At 47.5% G+C, this 18,573-nt stretch overlaps 1 protein-coding gene across 1 annotated transcript in view; it reads left to right on the top strand.

Annotated features, from left to right (window-relative positions):
* The window catches only part of LOC147895616 (uncharacterized), a 57,981-nt gene extending 45,036 nt beyond the window's left edge, over nt 1-12,945 (top strand). The window contains exon 3 of the mRNA XM_087384052.1: nt 12,337-12,945. Coding sequence (XP_087240178.1) covers nt 12,337-12,687 — 351 coding nt within the window. The 3' untranslated portion in view covers nt 12,688-12,945. The remainder of the gene's footprint in view (nt 1-12,336) is intronic.
* The last annotated feature ends 5,628 nt before the right edge of the window (nt 12,946-18,573 follow it).

The following is an 18,573-nucleotide window of genomic DNA, read 5'->3' as shown; positions in this document are numbered from 1 at the left end:
TTCCGGGGCTGAAGGACCATGAGCGTTACCTCCAATGGTAGAGGATATCAGTCCGGAATCTCCAGATAGTTCCAAGGTCCTAACCTCCAGAAGTCCCGCGGTAAGGGATGCCCAGGCTAGAGGTTGGGAGCTGCTGACCGGGAGGACGAGCCTCGTCCCTCAGGATCCCTCTCTGGACGGACTTGGTGCTGTAGAAGGGGGCGTCATCGTTCCCTTGGGTGTTGGTAGGGGTGTTGAAGCAGAAGAATCTGCTGCTGAACTGGAGGGGGGGGCGACGGTAGAGGGAGGGGTAGGGGCGCGGGGGACATGGGGAGGGGGGCAGGTGGTGAGAGTGACCATAGAAGGAAGGGTTGAGAGGGGGGGGGGGGGGGGGGCGAACCCTGGAGGGGGGGGGGGGAAGTGAAGAGGAGGGGAGTGAAGAGGAGGAGGGGGAGGGGTCTGGGGGAGAGGAGGAGGAGGAGGAGGAGGAGGGATAAGGATGACATCAGACCCCCCTGCTGATTAGGCTCGCTGCCATCACCGCATCTGGAGCTCCTGGGGCTCGCTGCTGCTGCAAGGGTGGGTGCGGAGGCTGAACCTCCGAAGCTAGAGGAACGACAAAGTGGGTGGTGGCTTCTGCTGTTCCTCCTTCGAGGCCTCTCGGTCAACCCTATCCCTCTCTCTGCGATTGGTCCTCTACCTGCAGCGTTTTGCGGGCCTGCTTGCTTGGTTTCTTTTTTTTTTAAACCTGTGTCCAGTCCCCTGTAGAGGGGGTAACCCATGGGGTCTGAGACTCCTGCTGCTCCTGCCTGAGAGGGCGCTGAACTCGGGCGTGCTGACTCTGCCTACTTTGCGGAGGAGGAGGGGGAGGCGCAGGAGGGAGGCCACGGGGGCAATCTCTGGCGAGGTGACCCATCTGTCTACACCGAAGACACTGGCCTGGTACTTGGAGATCTCCACCCTCTGGCGAAGTGTGCCCCCTTCCAGGGGCTCGAGAAGGATCAACTCTGGGAGGGCTCTCCGGGCTCTCAACCACCAGTCTGATCCTGGGGACTCCATCATCTACTAGAACAGAGGCGGTCGTCTCTGGCAGGGACTCAAGCATTGTGCCAAATGCCCGACCAATGGAAGGGAAGATGGCTCGATACTCCTTGGGGAGCCCAGGGAAGCGGAGTGTAACCGGAAACCGTGGAACATGGTGTGTCGTATCCATGTCCTCCACTGTGAACCCATGATACCAAGGAAAGAGGTAGACAAGGTGTGGGCCAAGGAGTATGGGGCTCTGCTCCACAAGTGTCGAGGCGGTGTTGGAGGAGCTCAACTGGATGAGGAAAACGCCTCGTCCATAGATGGTGACCTCCTGGATGTGGTCTCCCTCTAATGCCAAGATTGCCTGGATCCACTGTCGCACCTATCTCCGTGTAGGTGTGAGGCTCGCAATTTTGCCCACAAGCGCCTTGTCCTGAAGGGACTGAACTACCTGCCATAGAGCCCCTCTGGCTAGACCAAGGGTCACCACCAAGATTTTTCTTTCGCCTTCACAAGCACAAGTGCTCCCGCTGCAAGGAGGGAGAAGAAAAAGGGGAAAAAGAGCATCAGAGGGGGAGGCGGAGACGAGGCGGGACGAAGGAGGGGGCAGGGACAGAAGTGGAGGAAGGAGGGCGGAGGGCGGGAGAGGAAGGAGGCCAAGAAGGCGAGGGGGGAGAGAAGGAGGGGAGGAGAGCCAAGAGGGCGGAGAGGGGAGCCGGTGGGGGAGAGGAGAAGGGCGTGGGAGGCGGAAGAGGTGGAGGCGGCGGGGGGAGAAGGTGGAGAAGGCGGAGGCAGAGAAGGCGGAGGCGAAGGGAAGCGGGGTGGCGGGAGGCGTAGCAAGCGGGGGGGGCGCAGTAAGCAGGCGGGGAGGCAGCGGAGGCGGGAGAAGTAGGGGCGGGCGGGGGTGCAGCAGCGGGCGCAGGAAGGGCAGCGGGTGTAGAAGGGGCGGGGGAGTGTAGAACGGGCGGAGGCAGCGGGGCAGCCAGGGTTGGCGCGGCGTCATGGGGAGCAGCAGCTCGCCCTTTCTCAATGCTGGAGTTTAAGACGGTTTTGGTGGTTAATAATTGTTCACCACCCTTGGTGTTCCCGAAGGCCAGTTTCAACAGCCGTGCAAAGGAAAGAGTAGAAATGGTCTGCAAATGCTTATATTCAGGTGCGCCTTCATGCAACAAAGGCTCATGAGCAGATTTTGTTAGATTGGAGAGAGTAGAGTATGCCTTTTATGGATGGTACCAAGCAGAAGGTGACGGGAACCAAGTGGATCTACAAAGCGAAGTACAAGCAAATGGTACAGTTGAGCATTCCCACGATATGCGGCCCATCTACTAGATGGCTGTGATGGTGGGTAGATTTAAGAGGGCGCTCTACGGGCTGAAACAAGCCCCCCAAGCATGGAGGATGGTACCAATGCATTGATGACTACATCTCAAAGGTTGGTGTTCCTTGAAGGTAGCTGAATGCAAACGTGTACCTTCATTTAGAGGGGGCAAGAGAATGATGGTGATTCTCTATGTGGTTGATCTCATCTTGACAGGGGATCTCAACACAACAAGATAAGGAAGGTAAAGACTCTCTTGCATGAAGAGTTTGAGATGACTGACCTTGGTGTCTTGCATTACTTTTTGGGGATTGAGATATGACAGGAGGAAGAAAAGACTTTCATCTCTTAGGCAAAATATTGCTAGGAGATTCTAAAGCAGTTCCAAATGGGAGCATAAGGAGGCAGCTGTGCCTATGGAAGTCTGGAAAAACTCAACAAAAATGTTTTTGAGCTGGTGGATTCGACCAAGTATTGACAACTTGTGGGAAGTGTACTCTACCTCACAAACACTCATCCTGACATTGCATTCTTAACGAGACTAGTTTGCCAGCTCTCATCAAAACCCTGAGAGAATCATTGGCAAGCTTGCTTGTGAGTTTTATGGTACTCGAATGGTGCCATAGGATGTGGGATCATGTACCACACATGGATTAATTTCATTGGGTATTGTGATTCTGATTGGGCTGGAGATGGGGTCATTCGACTCTCCATGACTGGCTACTGTTTTCTACTGAAGCAGTGGAGATCTATTACGACAACCAAGGCTGCATTGCGATCGCGAAGAGCCCACTGTCCCATGCTCGGACGAAGCACATCGAGGTTCACTACCACTTCATCAGGTACTTGATTGTGGATGAGTTAATCAAGTTGTCTTACTACCCTACAAAAGAAGATGCTGCCGATTTATCGACCAAGGCTCTTCTCTTGACCCTATGGAGCATCTCATTCGACGTTTGGTAACCCACATTGAGTCAGTGAGAGGGGGTGTTTGAAAAGGTCATAGACCCACTTGTGAGCCCCCATATGAGGAGGATGTCAAGGCTGTGTATCGGAAGGCAGGGGAGGGTAGGCTGAGCTGCATCAGAGCATTTCTCAGCAGATTAGGCTTGCTGTCTGCAACCTCTGTCAGTAGAAGATCTGGGCAGAAAATGGGTCACCATGTGGGCGCCTGAAAGGACTGCCCAACAGGCAGAATGTTGGGTCTGTTCTAGGTCGGCTGACCTGGTAGTCAGCCAACCAGTAGTTTGGGTCAAATACTAGATCACGTCAGCCTGGTCTGCTTGGCTGGACAGACCCAGTCGGTGGGGTCTAGTCGGCCACATCTATGGCTGGTTGGCCCTATGTAAGTGAGGGCCCTATCTGCATCTCTTTAAAGCCCTTTTCTGAAGGCACGCAGGAGCATATAGACTTCCACCTCAGTTTCTTATCAGTCTTTCCAGATTGTGTTTTTCTCAGCACCTTGTTGCATGTTTGTGGCTTCATCCTGAAGCAGTTCAGCCACTCTTGTGGTGGCATATTTCAGCACTTGAGATTCTGATAACACCGACAAGGACAGAAAGCTACCAACATGGTACTTAATGCCCTAGAGGATATAGGAGCCACAGACATTCAAGAGAGCAGTTCCAAGGTAAGGGGATCAGGACAATAATACTTGATTGTTGTTTTACCCAGCATCTTTGCCGGATGTGTTTAGCTCTTCTCTGAGCTGTTTTTCTAATGCTATTGGATGAATACAGTCTGAGTTCTTCTTCTGGCTTTCCCGCTCTACTTTTCTGAGTGAGGTTTCAACGTGTGCATGCACCTAGTTTGTGAGATAGATCCGTGAGTTTGAAAACATTCCGCTGCATAGGGTTACTATTCAATAGACCCTTCAACTCTAATACACAGTCCTTGCAATCACATATTGGCATGCTGGGCTTCCGGATGGAGCAAGGTTAGAACTGACATAGATTTGTTCCTACATAGTTATGTTTTTGCATCATAGCTATCTCTTTTCAAGAGGGAGTCTCCAGCCTTTCTTGCTTTTGTGAGATCTTTCTTTTGCCATGAAGATTTGAGCATAGAATCCTTCTGTAGCCACCCTTTTGAATGTTTTTTTTGTGTACTGATTTGCACTTTGAAATCCTTGGAATCATTGTGTTCTGAGCACTAGAATTGTAGTTCGTTCCGTTCTACAAGTCTTGGACACCACTTTGTATCTATTTGACCAAATAATACAGGAATGTTTCCAAGGACGTGACCTCAATCGTACATCTGCTGTGATGTGTCGAGGCTTCTCTTTTTAAATGTGATTGTAATTTCCTTTATGTAAGAAAGGAATATGTAAAATTGCTAAATCGTTTCATGTTTAGGAATTAGATGCTCCATATGATGGAGGAGTGGCTGAGACCCCAGGGTAGGGAGTTGTGGATTACTCGTGGGGACATGACCATCTACAAGTTGGGCTTCTCGCCAACCATCTACAAGTTGGGCTTCTCGCCATTATACAGATGTGGACTGGGCCTAGTGCTCAGGGTGGGGTCGGAGGTTCAGCTCTCTTAAGTCACACGGTGGACATTACACCAGCGTGCTCGATGCTCCCTTCATGATGGAGTGGGCCCGGAAGGTAGGTATTGAGCTTGTCATGCCTTAAAGCACCGTTGCATGAACGAGGATTATTCCCCTTCTAAACCTCCTGCAAAGTCACAGAAATTCACGGTTGTCATGTAGGCTCCCACCCACAGGAGGGCCTTGTTCTCCATCCCCCCCTCCTTCCTATGGTGGGCCATGGTGAGTTGGAATGTGCGTAGGCTCCATAATCACACACAGCAACAGCCACAGCATCTGACACTCCCCTAGGAGTTGCAGATGGCAGTGGATTCTCTATTGATTCAGGAGCATATGTTCTCAGCATTTGATATCAGTCTCACTGATTCCCCGTAGTATGTAGGAGTCTTCCGGGTCGGTGAGTCCAGGATTGGGACCCTAAACATGTGCGCCCCGACTTGAGCAAGGAAGAGCTTGAGTTGCCCACGGTGGAGAGGCATACGTGGGAGTAGTTCATCTTCACAATTAGTGGGCGTGATCAGTGGAGCGAGCTGGAGTTCTCCAAGCTTCTTTGCAATCTTCTTTTTTCTATCGGGAGGGGGAGGCATGATGGTTTGCTAGAGCACATTAAGAGGTTAGGGTTCCATGGGTATTTTGGCAAGCACGACGATGTTGGATCATCTTTGATTGTGCTTCACATAGAGCAGCTCCATCATGGACTCCCTTGAAGGGGGTTCATATTCGAGATACTTTCCTTCAGGAGAGCAGGTAGTGCAACACAGTGTCTGAGATTTGGCAGTGGGCAGAGTGTCCTTTTGAGGGTGGGTGGTCTAGTTGGGTGGTAGATGTGATCCAGCAGAGCAGTGAGGAACTCCAAAGCTCTTCACCGGAGGCACGCTCTAAGGAGTGAGAGAGAGTACTGTGATGGGATTTAGTATCCATAGAGCACCTTAGGGAGCAGGATCTAGTCTCATAGTGGCTCATAGACTGGTACGAGAGTGCGAGGCTTGACTATCAATCTTCTAGAGCCAAATGGGTATGATAGGGAGACATGATGACTAGACCATTCTTCTATACGACTAGACCACATTCAGTTGGGACTCAAGCTTCAATGGTTGAGGGATGCGAGCAGTCAGATGTATATGGACCCACAGGAGGTCCTTGAGATGACCATAGCCTTCTATCGACAGTTTTTTCAGGCCGAGGAGTCCCCAAGATTTTGTAGCCTGAGAGGTAGTGTGGATTCGATTCCATCAATGATCCTTCTTTTGGATTATGAGAAGGCATGGGAGGAGTATAAGCTTATCACGATCCTTCTTTTGGATTTCGAGAAGATAGGATGGAGTGGTCCTTTCTTGAGGGCATCATGCATAGGATGGGTTTCTCGAAGAGATGGATTCGTGGGGTCTCGACTATGTATGCAGGGAGTGCCAATTAAATGCTCATTGATGGCCACACGGTAGAGGCATTCGCTTTTTCTCGCTTAGTTCAGCGAGGCTGCTGCCTTGCTCTTCCTCTTTCGTCAAGAGGAGGAGCTTTTGGATTTAGAGTTTGCAGATGATGACACTCTTTGTCGAGGGCACTAAGGAGACCTTAGAGGGGCTACGGGAGCCCTAGCAACATACTATTTGGCCTCGGGGGCTAGGATCAATTGGACCACATTAGTCGATTTCCTCACAGCGGAGTGAGGAGGTTAAGGAGATCCAGGATTGGGGGCAGTGCTTCGCTTCTGTTGGATTCCGAAGGGACACATAGGAAAATATCTAGGCTGGCAGGTTGGCATTTTATTTTAGCAGAGCAACATATCGTCCCAGTATTGGAGACTGCGGCAGAAGCTTTTGTATTGGAGCTTGGCCAAACTTTCTCTAGCAAGTAGGGCCCTAGTAGTCAACCAGGTCCTCTTGGCGACGCTGTGATACATAACCTCATGTTGGTGTTTCCAAAGGGGTTGCATGGGGCAGCTAAGGCGCCTAGTGCACAACTTCTTGTGGGCAAGATTAGAGGGTACGAGAAACACTAGAGCTAGGGTTGCTTGGCAGACGGTGATCCTACCACAGTCACAGGGAGGACTTGGATCGACCTAGTGATGTTGAGCACCCTTTTGGGCAAGCTAGTGGTACATGGTCTTGCCCCAAGCTCTGAGCTCTGGAAGCTCTTACTCTAGCAAGGGCTTCTCATGAACACTCCCGCACAAGAGGTCAGGGGCAGCAATGCTATAGATCAATTTTCTCAGAGGCTTTCCTCACTATGAAGGGCCCCCTCCCTGAAGCAGAGCCTTCATAGGGTTTGGCAGAGCTTGTCAAGCGGACTCATTCAGACCAGCCCTTCGTGTCTAGAGGAGTTTGCGAGGCAGCCACTCATGTGGCACTCGGAGGCATGGGATTAGGAGGCACGTATGCTGGGCCAGTGGACACACATTGGCACACATTGGCTTGGCACGTATCCTGGGGCAGCGGACACACATTGGCTTGGCACAGTGGGACACCGGCCCGGCTAGGTCCTTTGGGACTTGGAGACGCCTTCCCGTGGAGGTAGAGGTCAAGAGCAAGCACCTTTTCATTTGAGGGGATAGACACACAGATGATGGAGATTGAGGCTGTGATCCTTGGGGCTTGGTGGGAGGGACTGCACAACCCCTCGGATCCCATGGACAATTCTCAAGGACCGAGGTGCCTCTGAGGATTTAGTTTGTGCAGTGATCTCTTGGCTTCTTTTGACACAGACTTTATACAGGAGGGCTTGGGGGCCTTCTCTAGACTGCAAGAGACCTAGAAGCAGACAGGGTTTTGGATTTGCTTGAGTGGCAGTGATATGCCACTCGGGCAAGAACTGGACCATTGACCTAGTTCCAATTTCAACACAGCAGGAGGGGATGAGGTGGCACCTTTGGTTATGGGAGAGCCGGTCTTTCAAAGAAAATTCAATGGGATCCGGGGGAGTGGTTTTGGCCAGTTTGCATAGGATGAGGCGACTACAGTGGGAGGCTTCAGCCTGGTCCCTCTTGTGCAAGTGCCATTGGTTGGAGCAGTAGGCTCACTTGGAGGTGATTTCTCACTTATGGTCATGTCGCCTCAGGCTCCGAAATATCTCTTACTTCTTCTCGAAGGTGGCCCACGGAGGCCTATGCATTGGCCCATGGTTGGAGTAGATGCTGGTGGATGGCAAATGCCTTCGTTGGACAGACAGATTCTTGGAGCAATGCGGATGGCTGCATGATAGTACAGAGAATATGGATGGGAGCTCTTTGGATTGTAGCCAGCACACAAAGGATGTAGAGAGACTTCACTTGGGGGATGTTTGCTTGGTTGTGAGAGGGAGGACACGCCTTCTCCACCGACTCAGCCTCCTCAACCTACGGGATTCAGGGCGAGTGCGTTCTCAGGATAGATGTGTATGATTTGTTAGAGATATCATGGCCAAAGAGTGTGGTGATGTGATGTGTTAGTGTGAAGCACTAGGTGATCTAGTACTAGTCTATGTGAGTGAGTCTTGTGTGAGTGCCACGTGTCATCATGGGACTTATCCCATATGCACTAGGTGCTAGTGTGTGAGTGCTCAGTGAGTAGCCTATATAAGGCTTGTACTTCACTTGTCTTGTTACACAGTACACTTGATGAATGAATGAAAGCCTTCTTCATGTCTTCATTTGAGCATTATTTCCTCACACCCTACTTAGGGGTTGATATCCCGGCAGATCACAGATGGTGGCAATGTATACATAGAAGGATGGACACTGGTTGGGGGAAGTACTACCAGCTTGAGAATGATTGCAGGCACACCGACACTAGGACTGGAAAATTCAAAATATATTGTTTGATGCATATGTAGTGCAGACAGTATTATATGGAGTGGAAGTATGGGGAGGCAGCATTTCAGCCTCTACATGGAATGATATTGAGAAAATGCAAAAAGCTTTCCTAAGGAGACACCTTGGTCTCTAACCCACTACTCCATACTCAATACTTCTGCTGGAAACGGGAAGGAGACCGATTGAATTTCATGCATTGATCAGAGTTATACAATACCTAATAGAGATGCAGCAAATGCAACCTGATAGGCTGCCTCATAAAGCATGGAATGCCAGCACAAAGCTTCAAAAGAACTACAAAAGTAAGGTCATCTGCACAAGATGGGCAACCGACATAAGAAAATGGTTCAGCAGATGGAAAGTGGAAGCATATTTGATCATGCCGCCTGAAAAGATCAACATGCAAGAGTTTCAACTATCTTTACTGAGCACTTTGCGGAATCACTGGTTGACAAGTGAAAAGAGGGTAAAGCTGGAATATTACCAAGACAACATAAATCCCACATGTTGGTCTACATACATGTTCATAGAGACTCATGCTCAGTCTTATATTAGCACACCTATGCCCCTTCTATATCGCAGAAACATCGCCAGGTTCCGTACCAGATCTCATACATTTGCCATTGAGCAGGGAGCTTGGATACACCAGCCTAGACATGCTAGAGTCTGTACCCTTTGTGACATGCAGACAGTTGAGACGGAGGCACATGTAGCTCTACAGTGCCCCCGATATGCACTTATCAGGGAGGACTACCAGCAGATACTGGGGGACTCCGCTCAGTTGACATCAGTTCTCTCCACTGCCTCTCCGGTAGCATTGGGATCTTTTGTCACTCGTCTTTTTACCTGTCGTCAGGAACTCGTAGACTCCTGACCCCTCTCCTTGAGGAGACTCTTTTTACATTGTATCGAGACGGGTCCCATGGGTCATTTTTGGCCCCCCGAGGACGCTAATAAATTCTACTTCTACTTCTCTCTCTCTCTCTCTTCACCATGTTTCTAACATGGTATCAGAGCCACATTGATCTGACCTAGCCATAGCTGCCCTGCCATGTCATCACCCTCTCCAGTCCTAACCCTAATTCTGTTTCAGCCCTTCTTCCTGCAGCCTGCAGCCGCCTCAGCCCTGCTCCATTTCGCCCTGTTCTTACCTCCATTTTCTTGCTGCTTTCACCCGATTAGACCCCCTGTTCATTTCCGCCTCTAGCTATCTCTTCCTTTCAGCTTATCTCGCCTCTATTCACTTCCTCCTTGCCCTCGTTTGCATCAGCTTAGAGTCTTCGCAGCCTGCCGCCTCCATCCGGATTGTCTCCTGAGTGCTTTATGTTGTCTTGGCAGCCTCCCTGCTTGTGGGTCGGCTCACTTCCCAAGGTGTTTCCTGTACGTGTGGTCATTCGAGGATCTTTTGGAACATTTCATCGCCGAATCTAGTGATTTCTGAGCGGCTACTGCATAACCACCTATAACAGAGTCATTTTGGGGCTGTTGGCCTCTAGTACATCTACATCAGCCAATTTTTTGAATCAGTGATTTGCTGCAGCACTTTGGAGTGCCCTGGTGAGCCGCTTTGCAGATTTCGGACCTTCTGTTGTGCTTTGGAACACCTACACACCTGCAGCATTTCGAGCAGTTATCTCGACCACAAGGGCTCCTTTCGTGGTTCAGTTCTACATTTTCGAGCATATTCTTGATGTGTTTTGATTAGGGTTGGTATTTGGAGCACCGCCAGCCACCATACTTTTGCATACATGGAGTCTACTTTTGCGTTTTGGAGTCCTAGATCAGCCGCCATACTTGCTGGTTCTTCATTTGGTGCTGCCAAGTTCTTACTTGCTGGTTCTTCATTTGGTGACTCTAGACCAGCCGCCATACTTGCTGGTTCTTCATTTGGACTCTAGGTTCTAGAGCAACTGCCTAACGGTGGGTATGCAAAGCTTGGTCTACATGGATCTTTTATATTGTCACCATGAGAGGTATTCACTGGTTGTGCACACCTCCTCCTTGGCTGTTAGCCCCTATTGCAGGGAGTGCGCTAGGTTCTCTGGAAGTGACTGGTTTTTCTAACAGCCAGTGTGTCTTTTCTACTCCCCCCATGCTCAGCACCCTGTGGATTGCTGGTTTGTATGGTTGATTCTCAAGTTTAATAGAAGGTTCTTTTCTTTGGGGAATTGTTTTTTGCTAAATTTTTTTTTTTTGCAATCCAAGTTGATAAATGTGATATAACACGGGACCTAAGACTTTTCCATAATGTTGTAGCACAGCTGCTGTCTGGGCTTGTCCTATGCTGCACTTTCGCTTCCTGGTGATGTGCACAGGAAGGAAAGTAGCTGTTTTGTCTTGATGTAGTTGTTGCATGGTGTAAAGCTAGTAATTTAAAGGTCAGCACGGCTTTTCCTTGGGGCTTCTCTGGAGATGGCGCATTCTGGTAGTCATCTTGACCTACCCTCAGCTCATTCAAGATTGATGGTGTCTCCGGAGGTGCTCATCTTTAATATTGTTGGTGTTGGGGTCGTTTGTTTGGTTTTATTATAGCTCCTTCATTGAGCGGGTATAGTCTTTCCCTATGGGGTTGTACTCGTATCGTTATATTTCTGTTACGAGACTGTATACTTGTTCTGTTAGGATCTTCATATATTCCAAGATGCCACTGTTTCTTGCATGTAACTGATTTTCTTCTTGAGAAAAAAATGGTGGATGTTCTGAATTGCATCAAGGTCAAATCTGGCAAATTTTGCACATAGAAATTGTACTTCACTTTATGCAATATATGCTCTGTATTACACCTGTACACTGGAAATTTGATTTCATATTCAATAAATTGTATAGAATTATCTTGTGCGCAAAGGAGTTTACAAAAGTACTATGGAGAAAGTTTCACATCTATTTCCATGATTCCTGATGAGCAAATGGCTCATCAGGAAAATAAGCTCAGAACATTGAAAAAAGGTAATTTTCATGATTAAAAGTTGTAGCAACAATACCACTTGACTTTCAACGTATTAAATAGGTTTGTCAGGGCTTGAACATTCTTTGGGTGATTTCCAGTTCATCAATCAGTCCTTTGGAATTCTTATACATACCCAAACCGCAAAGAACCTAATATCCATACTACATGATCAAGTACAAGAAACACTACCAATTGCTTGTGCCCACTTTTCCTGAAAATTGAACTCCCATCACATGCCTAGAATTCCTGTTTTCACATTTAATGAGCATCTGTTATTCAGACACGTACCAGTCTTTCACTGTGTTTAATGTACAAAGTTAGAATTTGCTTTCGTGTAGATTTGACAGTAGGTATGAAACCGATCATTCTTGGGAAGACAAATGTACTTCGTGCCCTTCGTAATGTTCTTTTCCCTTTTGGCGCTTGTTACTGATGTGAATATAGGAAAAAGGTATCTATTACCGTCAATGCCACTTCCCTTTTGTGATATTGAACACAAAGAGTCTGTCTTCCTAAAGATCTAGCCACCCTGCTCAAGCCGTCTCCTCAGCTTGCTTTTCAAGTGGTCAACTTAAAGAAAGATATTCTTTGTATATTGAGTGCTTGTAGGCTTTACTGAAAAAGTGATGAAATGCTTGTTTGTGGATTTATTTAATAGCTAGGTCTTCTACCTTTTGAATCTACCCCAATCTCCTGTTTTAATTTACTGTTCTGGACTCAAGACAGGGTCCCAATAGTCCACAGAAGCAGCAAGACACCAACGCCAGTGAGATTTCATTTCACAAGGAATCAAGTTTTGTAGCAAAAAGGCCATCTGCTCTCAAGAAAACTGAATTGAAGAAGAGAAGCAATCCTTTAGAAAGCCTGAGGCAAGATTTCATAATAAAGAAACAGGAAGAGGAGAAACTGAAGCAGGAAAGGGAGGAATCCCTCCAGTCAAAAGAAGATGCTCGTCAGAAGGCTTGGCAAACACGGAAAGATTTGAAGGCTAAAATGTTTAAAAAGACCAACACTGGTCAACCTTTGATGAAACACCGTTTAGAACATATATTGGAATGCCTTCAGCACCAGCATTAGTTCAATACTGGTCAACCTTTGATGAAACACAGTTTAGAACATATATTGGAATGCCCTCAGCAACAGCATTAGTCACTCTAATGATGCCACTGTTCGTCTTGGGAGACTGAGTTGAGCTTTAGGAAATTTACCTTGTCATTTTTAGAGTTCTTTTGATTTGTGTAGAAAATTGGATTTTACAACAAAAATTGAATTTGTATGATTCAATATATTCTAGTCTTACAAAATCAAGGAAATGTCAAATTTTTAGTACTTCGACTACTCGTAAGAAACATGCTCAGCTCTCTAAAAAGGAGATATATATATATATCATTTGTCCAGGTACATAACTCATTTTTAGACTGCCGGACATGTTTCCATACATCAGCCTTGTACAGCCTCTTGGCTATGCCCGTCACTCAGTTGTCATCTTCATTTTATAGGCTTGATCCTTGGCACACAACAGTTCTCGCATGACTTGGTTGTGATTGTTTAGCGTAAGCCCCTCACCAGCGAGACGACAGCTCAAGCGTAAGCCCCCTAGTGGTGGCAGCTCTTTATAGTGTTCTCATGGGTAGACACTCTCATCGGTACATGGGTAAGCCTCTTGCACAGAGCGTTAGACTGTCTCCAACATGAAGTTATCCACATCACACAGTTGATGATACACCAGTCATGACTGTGAATGAGATTTGTGAGTGGAAAGAGAATCTTCTTTGACCATTTATTGTTGCCACAGCGTATGTACCAGTGTATGATGCCAACTTGAGTCTCATTGGTCTTTAGAGATCAGACGCAGGTTTTCCACATGTTAGCATGGATCAGCCCATAGTTTTTTATCATGCACATTCGACGGCGGTAAGCCCTCAGCATGAGGCACATTTGGCATGAGGCACATTTCTTGGTAAGCCCTCAGCATGAGGCACATTTGACAATAAGTCCTTGGAGAAGGGAGCCAACAAAACACACGCGCACACGCACACACACACACAAACACACGCACGCACGCACGCACGCATGCAAAAAAACAAACAAACATCATCACTAAAGTTGAAAGGGTGGAGCTACTAAACGACAGCATCACCCATGCTAAATACTAAGCATTACATAGACCTAATGTCATCATCATCATATCAAATCAGATCCAATGCCAAGGCTGGTCATATACATCAGATACATGGGTGAAGGCCTCAAAAGGGGAGATGACGATGGGCCCGGCGCGTTGCCCTATTAGCTAATGGTCTAAGCATTTTTGTGCTTGGATACTTGCTTGGGAGAGACTAATATGAAATCGAATAGTCTTCACAAGCAGTTGTAGCTTGAATGAAGAGAATGTGGACTACTTTTTGATTAGCCGCCTCCTTTAATCCTAGCCTTTGTCACAACTGAGTCTTCCCTTCACCACCGGAGTGCCAATAGAAACTTAGTATGGAGACTCTTGTATAAATGGATGCTCAAGTATGTGTGGGTGTGTGCAATTGTATGTGTGAGAGTAGATGTTTTTACTATGGTCTACACATTGTTGGGCGTTGATGACGTCAGTGGGGATGTCATAATAGCGAGTCCTACTATGCGTGATGGAGTTCATGATTTTCAACCATATGTGTGACTATCATGAGATTGAAATTGCACTATGGTTGTGTTTTTAGAGGATGAGTCTGGGCATGTTCCTGGGTTCATCTAGATATATGATGATGGGCCCGGGGCTGCACTGGCATGAGGTCAAAGGTAGAACACTGGCGGCTATCAGTGGATGTGGTCCAGCATGGCCTCTCGGCGATGGCTTTGCATTTGACGAGGGCTGCTGTAACCCCTATTATTCGTGCTTTGGTCCTGAACATGGATGGAATGTCCCCAAGCATGATTTGTGCTTCCATCCTCTGTCGAGTGTGTCGTGTCACTGGCTTTGGATCTCTACCTCGCCGACCACCCATGATCTAGTGGTTTGTGTGAACTCGCTAGAAGAAGTCGGTAAATGCACTATGGTTGTGTTTTTAGAGGATGAGTTTGGGCATGTTCCTGGGTTCATCTAGATATATGATGATGGGCCTGAGGCTGCACTGGCATGAGGTCAAAGGTAGAACACTGGCGGCTATCAGTGGATGTGGTCCAGCATGGCCTCTCGGCGATGGCTTTGCGTTTGACAAGGGTTGCGGTAACCCCTATTATTCGTGCTTTGGTCCTGAACATGGATGGAATGTCCCCAAGCATGATTTGTGCTTCCATCCTCTGTCGAATGTGTCGTGTCACTGGCTTTGGATCTCTACCTCGCCGACCACCCATGATCTAGTGGTTTGTATGAACTCGCTAGAAAAAGTCGGTAATCAAACTCTAAGATGAGTCTGTATGTTTGTCATGTCCCTGTCTTTGCGATCTGAGTAAGCGCTCTCTGTGCTGAACTACCTCATGGATGAAGGTGGCCAGGCATCTTTGATCTGAATACGAGAGGAATCGGGAGAGAGGTCCGAAGCCATCTCTAAAGAGACAATGATAGCAGCCTTGGATCTCATAGTATACATGCATCTAAAGATGAAGTGCTCCTTTGACTCGATCTCCCACAAGGTGCAGTTGCGACTCTCCTTGGGTATTCCCTCAGCTCACCCACTCTAAATGCGGAGACGATGTGATAAAACATGGATCTGTCCAATAGAGTTCCTCAGTGAATGTGGGAGGTGGATCCGGGTATTCTGGGGAGTATTAATAAAGCCCCCCTCTGAGATGCGCAAGCAACGATCCCTGTAGAAGCTGCCCTTCATTGGAGCTCATTCGGTGCCAACTAGGTCTTGAATATGTGTAGCTATAGAAGGTCCTCACTTATGACCTGGTTGACCTCGTGATATTTGAGCAGTGTCTCAATGTTGTACTGAAAGGGGGTAATATGTCCATGTGGAGTCCCAATTTCTCAAACTGCTTGCATGTGTGCGCATATTAATATCTTTGATCACCCTTAGCTACTAGAGCGATAGAGGAGGATAGTGCTAACCATGGTAGTCTACATTGCCTTGAGGTGTAATCGCCGTACTCTCTGACACGGTATAGATATGTGATGACTTGGAATGCCGCATCAAGCTACAGCGGAGATGACCCAAACTCAGCCTAAATGATTTGGTGGGGAACTGATGGCTTACTGCGTGTCATATGTGAACTTGGAGTTGCTCTACCCGAGCCTAGTCTGTATCTAAGAGATCTAGCTCCCAACAAGGGCTGCCATACATGCATGTTGGCTGGACCAAGGAGTCGAAGAGGAGAGCCAGCTCTTAAGTCAAGTTAACGAATCATATCCTTGCTCAAACAAGCCTGCATCGTCGGTCTCATTGTGAAAATAGGGCCAGAGAAGAGAATTCCTAAATACGTGTATGATAAAACAATCTCCACCGGTGATTTTGATCAAAAGTGAACCATTGTCTATGCATAGCTACTTGGTATGTATTGAAGATCATAACCTCAAATCATGCGACTCACAGAGAACACTTGTAACGCATCTAGGTGTCTCTGGAGGTCCTTTGTCGAAGAAGATAATAGTGCCACGTCATCTGTGTATAGCAAGAGTGTCCCCGTACTAGTCTCCGTAAATGTCTCGATCTCGTCTATATAGAGGCCAAACATGGTCGGTGATAGTAGACACCCTTGCCCCCAATAGTGTGTGCCAGATTTGGGTGTCTGTGTGAGGTGACGAGGAAGGAATTCCACCAGAAGTTCTTAGAGTTGTTGCTAAACAAATGTTTCTTATCTCCTAATTTGACCGACAAAAGCATGCTTCCAGTGTACCAATCGTGGGTATTCACGCATCGTCTTTGATTCACTCGGAAGGCTATGCTTGGTCTTCAAATCCGAGTTGGCAGTGAAGAGCCCGCACTCACCATCTTACCAGCTATTGCGAGGTACAAAACCAAGGGACGAGGGGTGAGTGGAGCGAGTGCTGTAGGGGAAGGCATGAAGGGTAGCCTCGTGTAGTGAACAATTGATGCAGTCCTCTAGCAGCATTGTGTGCAGACGTGTGGAATACTTGGGTGAGAGATTATGGTCAAAGTGTATGTCATGGTAGATGATGTAGTGTCAATGTATGTGAGCATTGTGTATAGGTGTGTGGAATACTTGGGTGAGATTACGGTCAAAGTGTATGAGGGTCAATGTGGCTGGCGCACAGATGCAACAGGCTGTTCCAGCCCCCTGCGAGACCTAGAAGGGGCACTGTGAGAGCTGAAACATCCTTGGGGGTGTCGCGACCACCAGAAACAGCATATCGAGCGACGTGGGGGGCTGGAAAGGTCCTGCAGGAGGCTGGAGAGAACCTGTAGTTGGGACGGCCCAGCAGAGCCTAGGCGGGGCACTAGGTTGTCGTCCTTGGAAGTTGGAGGCATGGCAGCAGCTAGAGGTTGCCTGACAGAGAAAGGAGCTTGGTGGGCTGAGGGAGAGGCGAAATGGCGCAACAGTAGCGCAGCAGGGCGAGGAGCTATGGCCGACTGAGGGTAGGAGTTATGGCACAACAGAGAGAGGAGCTATGGCAAGCTGAGGGAGGGAGGAAGTGAGGGAGGGAAGGGGGGAGGGAGAGAGGGCCGAGGGACACAGAGCTGTATATAATTTTTCATGGGCAAGCTTATAAATATTTGGCCAGGTCTACTTGAAGTGGATGCTTCTTTTGAATGGAAGACCCATTTCAATGGATAAGTGCCTCTCTAAATCTACTGAATCAATGTTACAGTGTTACCTGCCAATCGGTTGGTTGTAAACGCTTCTTCAGAGCTTTGGCATATCGCAATCGGATGCAACACTCCTGCACTACGACAATGAAGAGCACCCTTGCTTTGGTCTTGAAGACCATGCATATGCCTTCAGTAGCCTTCAGTAGCCGGTGCATGTTGAAAAATTCCAAAAAGCAATGCGGATGGACATCAAACTAGAACAATAAGAAGAATGGGGGTGATCCAACACCCAAGAATAGCTGTAAGCTGATTATTTTCTTTTTGTTAGTGGTAATGATTGGAGTAATATATATATATAGATAGATAGATAGATAGATAGATAGATAGAGAGAGAGAGAGAGAGAGAGAGAGAGAGAGAGAGAGAGAGAGAGAGAGAGCGCACATATCATTTTCTCCCCTTGAGTTGAACTTGGTGTTTGTATCCCCCTTGGAGATTGTCGTGTTTTCTTGTAAAAGCTTGAGCATCAGATTGGTGTGAAACTTCCTCTAATCACTTCCCCCAACCTTGGCGTGGTTCTTGTAAGCCATCTTAGAACACACATCAAGCTTCTAGATGCCTTCATTGCATGCTTGTTTAGGATACTATTTGTTGTGTTGATTTGAAAGAAATTTTCATCGAAGGGAAATTTATTCATGTGAGAGATGCCTTGCTTGAATGCATTCATTTCATTAATGCAAGGGACAAAGGGACGAGCATGCATGGACATGAAAGGTTCACTTCGTTTTGCAACTTGTTGTCCCAAAAGTACTACCATGCTTTTGTAGATGTCAACTCTGTTAGCATACTTGTTAAATTCCTACTTGTAGTACCTATGATCAGTAACAAAGTGTTACGTCTACCATGTTGCAATGGGCTTCTTGTTCCAACTCATCTTTCCTTACACGCACACGTTCATAACACGCGTTAATCGTTGAAATATTTTCTTTACTACACCTCATACACTAGTGCAAATAGATACGTAAGATTTGATAACTCTTGTACTCTCTCTTTTGAATACAAGATCTAAAACTCTTGCACTTGCCTTTTGAATGGTATGTAAAATGTCTCCAATGCATCCTTAACATGTAGTGTCCATGACAATGTGTACATGGTATGTATATATCATGTTGGGAAGGAGCCTAAGGTCATGATGATATCTCTATTACATCTTTAATATACAAAATAGCTGCAAGTACCACATGAATTAATTTACATGGTGGAGCA

This window comes from Dipteris shenzhenensis, chromosome 13 (genome assembly GCF_047967505.1).
Source record: "Dipteris shenzhenensis isolate YYH24624 ecotype China chromosome 13, Dip_SZ_1.0, whole genome shotgun sequence".
Taxonomy (NCBI): Eukaryota; Viridiplantae; Streptophyta; class Polypodiopsida; order Gleicheniales; family Dipteridaceae; genus Dipteris; species Dipteris shenzhenensis.
The sequence above is the reverse complement of the archived record's forward strand: the minus strand, read 5'-3'. Positions and strand labels throughout refer to the sequence as shown.